Raw genomic sequence first — 6,709 nt, 5'->3', positions numbered from 1 at the left:
CCACAAGAACCAGCAACACTACCAGAATGTGGTAGTGACATCACTCCAACAGGAGGACGTCCGTTCGTCTACTGTTCTTCACTCGACCCATAACTTCACACTTGAGAAGAAAAGTCTAAGAAAATAATAAAGTTCATATGATACTTTGTGTTTAATTTCTTGCATCAATTTGACATCACATTTACTATTTTACATGAGATAATTCCAACGAAATAGTAAATAATGAAGTAAAAAGCCAGCAATAAATGATGATTATATAGATAAAAATGTCTTTTACACTGTGAAATGACCTACGCATTTCCTTGAGAAGGAAACTAAAGGAAATATACTTAAACATTCCAAATCTTATACTATAAACATACAGAGAAACAGCACATGTTTCATACCCTAACTGGTCACCCAACATAATCAGCATCACAAATTCTATTTCCAAAAAGCTGTGGATGTTGTATAGCTTCCGTACTTATTTTTCTTAAACATTTATTACATAAGCAAGAAAACGTACTGACATGCTTACCAAAATTCTCATGTATCAAAAAGATATCAGAGATATACATATCATATAAAGTTCTTTTTTCATACATATTCGGTATTTCCCACGTTAGCGAGGTAGCGTTAAGAATAGAGGACTGAACGTAAGAGGGAACATCTTCACTTGCCCCCTTCTCTGTTCCTTCTTTTGGAAAAGTCAAAATTAGAGAGGAGGGTTTCCAGCCTCCTGTTCCCTCTCCATATAGTCGCCTGTTACGACGAGCAAGGAATACGTGGGAAGTATTCTTTCTCCCTTATCACAGGGATAATAAATATGTAAATGAGTATATATATATATATATATATATATATATATATATATATATATATATATATATATATATATATATATATATATATATATATATATATATATATATATATATATATATATATATATATATATATATATATATATATATATGTCATTATTACATAAGACAAAAAGCCCTTTATCCAGGGATTCTTGCATCTTCTAATCTGAGATGGATAAACTCCTAAGTTGGGTGTAGGCTTACAGCCTTGCCCAAGATTCAAACACGTGTGGGTCTTAGCCCGGGCGATTCCGTGCTGATGTGTTTGTGTGTGTGTGTGTGTGTGTGTGTGTGTGTGTGTGTGTGTGTGTGTGTGTGTGTAAGTCATTGGTTTTTACTGTACATGGAGAGAATTTTTAACTTGTAAGGCCTCACCCACCAAATTCTCTTCTGTCATACAAGTTTACTGAATTCATGTATGTGACTGCATTAACCATATCCTCACTCATTCCTTTGTACAACTGACAATGAGTTCCAGATTACATCAAGTTTAGATATTCTTATTCTAACCAGGAATCATATGAGCAAAAATGAATATACTTGCACCCCATATTGAACAGCAGTTCAAGGTAGTCAAAGTTCAAGATGTGTGCTAATGAAAGTATTAGTTCGGAGCAGGTGGGAGGTGTGAAACGCTTCAGTATCAGAGTAGCTGAGTTCTAGGTGCGGATTGTTGGAGATTTGTTTAACCAGACCTGTGGTGCACAAGGACAAATCTGTACCTGTCAAGAGAGAGAGAGAGAGAGAGAGAGAGAGAGAGAGAGAGAGAGAGAGAGAGAGAGAGAGAGAGAGAGAGAGAGAGAGAGAGTTGCTAAGAATAGTTCAAGACTAAAACAATCAGCATATGCAGGTAAGTAGGGTAGAGTTTCAGCGTGTGATTCTTGGAAAGTCTGTGTGTGCAGAGAGAGAGAGAGAGAGAGAGAGAGAGAGAGAGAGAGAGAGAGAGAGAGAGAGAGAGAGAGAGAGAGAGAGAGAGAGAGAGAGGGGGGGGGGATGGAGGGAGCTAATGTGAGTTCAAGACCTGCCAAATTATTTCTCCAGTCACCGAAAAAGATTGCTCGTCAACTCGGGGTCAGGACCTTGAGGGAAAGACTACCTATAAAAGCACGCGCGGGACGGAGGCAAGCACCAGATCCTCTCCTGACAGCGAGGTACAACTACACCCCAGCCAACATGAAGTGTCTGCGAGCTCTGGTGAGTATACACACAAACACTGGCCAGGTGCTGGTGCTGTCTCAGGTCTCTGCTAATATCGTTAGTTGTTGCTCTTGGTTATTTATAACTTGTTCATGAACTTGAGCGTCGAGCTTCACCCACAAGTGTAACTTCTACTTCTGTCTCCTTCTCCAGCTGATGATGGCGGCCATGATGGCCACAGTGTCCATGGCCCTGGCAGAGCCCGAACCCGAGCCATCTGGAGGATATGGTGGCTCTGGCGGCTTTGGCGGTTTCGGTGGCGGCCTCGGCGGTTTTGGCGGGTAAGACAATATATGAAATTTTCTGAGATTATAAACGACAGAGAAGCATCAGCTACTTGTCTTTGAGATAGGATCTGATATCACATCGTCCAGGCGTGCGTCTTTCTATTCAAGTTAGAGTCTGCATTCAGTATTACCATCTCTTAATTTCAAGTTATTCTCATAGAATACCTAGGATTAAATAAGTAATAACCTCCTGTAGAATTTCTTTAGTTCAATAAGTTCACCTTTGTACATATTGTTGAATCTTTAATCATTTTCTAGCATTCGTCAAAACTGATGCTGCTTTTATGAAAACTATGTATGAATCATCGATGAATGACAAAAGATAACACCATATACCTACTCCAATTAGACTATGTTGTTGATAATTTGTACTTCCTACATTACTATAGGTTGGGTGGAGGCTACGGTGGGCGTAGCTTTGGTGGTGGTGGAGGTAGATTTGGTGGTCGCTCTGGTGGTGGCTACGGGGGCCGCGGTAGTTTCGGTGGCCGGAGTGGCTTCTCTGGTGGCTTTAGCAGTGGCTTTAGAGGTGGTCGTGGAGGCTATGGCTACTATGGATAGAATCAACAAACTGGATGTATGGACGAACGAGATCTACCCACAAGAACCAGCAACACTACCAGAATGTGGTAGTGACATCACTCCAACAGGAGGACGTCCGTTCGTCTACTGTTCTTCACTCGACCCATAACTTCACAACCTTGAGAAGAAAAGTCTAAAAAAATAATAAAGTTCATATGATATTTTGTGTTTAACGTCTTGTACCAATATGATATTACATTTACCATTTCACGTGAGAAAATTCCAACTGAATGGTAAATAAAGAAGTAAAAAGGGAATCATAAATGGTGATTATACAGAGAAAAGTACTTTTTACCCTTTGAAATGACATACTCACTTTTTTTAGAAGAAACCTAAAGGAAATACACTTAAACATTCCAAAGTTTATATCATAAACATAAAGAGAAACAGGACATGTTTCATACCCTCACTGGATACCCAACATAATCAACATCACATATTCTGTTTCAAAAAACCTGTAGATGTTGTATCGCTTCCTTGATGGTTTTTCTTAATAGCAGTTACATTACACAGTTATTACATAAAAGAACTCGTATATATATATATATATATATATATATATATATATATATATATATATATATATATATATATATATATATATATATATATATATATATATATATGTATATATATATATATATATATATATATGTATCTATGACATGTATGTATATACATGTGTATGTGGGCGGGTTGGGCCATTCTTTCGTCTGTTTCCTTGCGCTACCTCGTTAACGCGGGAGACAGCGACAAAGCAAAATAGATAATAAAATAAATATATATATATATATATATATATATATATATATATATATATATATATATATATATATATATATATGTGTGTGTGTGTGTGTGTGTGTGTGTGTGTGTGTGTGTGTGTGTATCATTGTTATCTTAGACAAAATGACCCTTTCTCTAGGGATTCCTGCAGCTTCTAATCTGGGATGGCGAAACACCTGGGTTAGGTGTAAGCCTACAGCCTTGCCCAAGAATTCAAACCCGTGCGGGTCCTATCCTGGACGATTCCGTGTTAGAGATACAGAGGATGTGGAACACACTCAGCCTTCACACCTAAATCAGACTTATTTTTACATATGTGTGTGTGTGTGTGTGTGTGTGTGTGTGCGCGCGGGAGCGGGGTGGGGCATAAATGATGTCTCCTTTGTCTTTTTACTCTAAACGTTGTTGTTTGTCAACGGAGGGAGTGTCTCTTTTTTTTTTTTTAATGTGCAGTGAAGCATTGCCTGTTGTTTATCGCTTAATTCATTACGTTTTGAATATTCTTTTAATATTGGTTGTTTGGTGATTTGGGAATTTAGTTCTATCGACTACTAGGGGTCATCAAGACGCCAGTTGGGTGGTATCTTGGGTTTTAGTTCTATCGACTGCCAGTGTCATATCATTTCCGACATTCAATAGATCATAAACTCCTGCAGGTGTTCAATTTGAAGCCCATTCACATTCACGCTGCATGTCCTTGTTATAACGGTGTTCTTTTTGTTTACAAATTAATCTAGCAATAATCTTGATAATTCATTTCTATGTTTATTTATCTTCTCTTGGGAAGAGAAAATATTTGTATGACTAAAATGATCTACTTGACGTTTTACCACTTGAAATAAGGTAGTTTGTTCCTCTAATTCCGTCATAGTGTTCAGAAGTAACATAATGAATATAGACAAGAAAATACATCATTTTAGCATAATTTTATTCAGAAAAAATCTTCTTCAAATTTTGTAGATCAAGGATAAGTGAAGATCAAGAAATGTGTGGGCTTTGTGGTACAGTAGTGACGTCACTTCCACACGCTCGTCGTCTTGCTGGCTTTCGAGGGTAGGTCTCGTCCATCCGTCCAAGCATCCAGCTGTTCTTCCAGTAGGTTGCCTCTAGCGACCGTAGTAACCACCACCGCGGCCACCAAAACCACCACCGCCGCGGCCACCACCGAATCCACCTCCACCACCGTAGCCACCACCAAATCTAAAGTGATTTAAAAAATACCAATTATCATCATGTCACTAAATCTGTGGTAAGTATATACAGTTACGACTCTTGTTATGATCCTTGCTGCATTATACTTGGTAATGCATGCATCAGTTTTATTTCATCCTTACAAAGAAAATCAAAATTCAAAAAATTGGAAGAGTTAGACTAGAGGATACTAAACAGATACTTTTTCTGAAAATGATAAAGGATAGAAATTGTCATGAACACAAAAACAAGGAGGCTGTGGCTTCTCTTTTCATATACGACCTTAAAAAACTCAGATCTTTCCTTACCCGCCACCAAAGCCCCCGAAGCCGCCGAAGCCGCCACCGCCATATCCGCCAGATGGCTCTGGCTCGGGTTCGGCCATGGCCACGTACACCATGGCCATGACGGTCGCCATCATCAGCTGGGGAAGAGACAGTAGTTACACTCATGAGTACAGCTCGACACTCTACTATGCTTGTTGGGCCTTAGGTTTATGGAACATTTATAACAGAACTGGAGCAACAGAGCTGTAAGGTGCAACAACTAACCATACTAACAGAGACCTGAGGCAGCACCAGTACCTGGCCAGTGTGTGTATACTTACCAGAGCTCGCAGACACTTCATGTTGGCTGGGGTCTTGGTGTACCTCGCTGCTGGGAGGGGATCTGGTGCTTGCCTCCATCTCGCGCGAGCTTTTATAGTAAGTCGTCCCCTCCTCACGCGAGGATTCAAGGTTATCTTCATGATCAAATCTCTAGCAAATACAAATGGAATCAGGCGGATTAGCTTTCCTGCGGTGATGAGATAGCATATAGGTTGAGAGAAAGGGAAGGATAAAGAACGAACAGTACAAAATATTTTGAGGACGAAATAATCAGATCACTCAGCTAGATAATTTAGGTAATGGGTTTCCGTACTGGAAGAATGAAGTTCTTCCAATTGCAAAGGGGATACTGTCCAGCCATGGAAATGGAAATGGATCTTTGTACTATCAACTCCTTTGGTTCTTTATCTGTAAGATACCTGAGAAAACATACCATATTTACTACTTCGTGTATCGAGAAAATGATTTACCCCTAGTATTTAGAAAAATTTCTTTATAGAAAAATAATAGAACAAGTTTCCACGAAGATTTTCAATCAAATTTCCGTTTGATCATTACCATTCGATTGTATGTGTGAATTATGAAATTAAGAGGTAACTCATACTTTACTGTGATACGTGAGCATGTAGAGCTGGATCCGTCCTACATGTGAGAGTGGTTCCACATTGAGCCCTTTGCACAATCGCAACAACTATTCAGAAAAGAAAATCTGGCATCCGTACGCTCTCCTCATATTAGATGGTGGTCTTAACCAACTGTGTATATAGGCTTTACCATATGAATTACATAATGCTACATTTCTTGACTGTGTTGAATGGTGTGTTTACAAAGCTATCAAAGAAAATGGAAAGGGCAACGACAAGTTTTAGAATAGGAATTTGGAAGTAATTGGGTTTCCCATGCGGTGATCTTATCTAAGGCACATATTTTTCTTCCTGATCCCTATTCACATATGAAATTATACAGGAAGTTGTGATGAAACGAAACGTACTTTGCGGAAAGAAAAATGGCGAAAAGTTGAATCAAGTAAAGGAGCTGAATGTTCGGTCGCTAGTGTCTGCATACTTGCTGAAGAGAGTAGTTGACAAAAGAAAGACAAAAGGAAGCAAAAACCTAGAAGAGAGTACACAACTGTCGCCTACACCAATGTTGATAGCAAGAGAAGAGGTTGTCCCAACAACAATTGTATAATTGCTCTTTCATTATACACTCT

General features: G+C 38.9%; 2 protein-coding genes across 2 annotated transcripts in view; both read left to right on the top strand.

The window, feature by feature from the left end:
- Positions 1-143, top strand: part of LOC139764032 (uncharacterized) — a 1,206-nt gene extending 1,063 nt beyond the window's left edge. The window contains exon 3 of the mRNA XM_071690494.1: positions 1-143. This exon is cut by the window's left edge and continues 209 nt beyond it. The gene's annotated coding sequence lies outside the window, so the exon portion shown is untranslated.
- A 1,794-nt stretch (positions 144-1,937) lies between these two features.
- On the top strand, positions 1,938-2,943 carry LOC139764031 (uncharacterized). Its single transcript, XM_071690493.1, has 3 exons — positions 1,938-2,039; positions 2,196-2,323; positions 2,719-2,943. Exons 1-3 carry the CDS (start codon positions 2,019-2,021, stop codon positions 2,888-2,890), a joined length of 321 nt encoding a protein of 106 aa, XP_071546594.1. The 5' UTR covers positions 1,938-2,018; the 3' UTR covers positions 2,891-2,943.
- The last annotated feature ends 3,766 nt before the right edge of the window (positions 2,944-6,709 follow it).

This window comes from Panulirus ornatus, chromosome 48 (assembly GCF_036320965.1).
Source record: "Panulirus ornatus isolate Po-2019 chromosome 48, ASM3632096v1, whole genome shotgun sequence".
NCBI classification, from domain to species: domain Eukaryota; kingdom Metazoa; phylum Arthropoda; class Malacostraca; order Decapoda; family Palinuridae; genus Panulirus; species Panulirus ornatus.
This window is presented reverse-complemented; position numbering and strand designations above follow the sequence as displayed.

Excerpts from the sequence above, each read along its gene's own strand:
- LOC139764031 (XM_071690493.1), top strand. The coding sequence starts at position 2,019 with ATGAAGTGTCTGCGAGCTCTG. Across the intron at positions 2,040-2,195 it reads TGAAGTGTCTGCGAGCTCTG|CTGATGATGGCGGCCATGAT; the intron begins GTGAGTATACAC and ends CTCCTTCTCCAG. Across the intron at positions 2,324-2,718 it reads GGCCTCGGCGGTTTTGGCGG|GTTGGGTGGAGGCTACGGTG; the intron begins GTAAGACAATAT and ends ACATTACTATAG.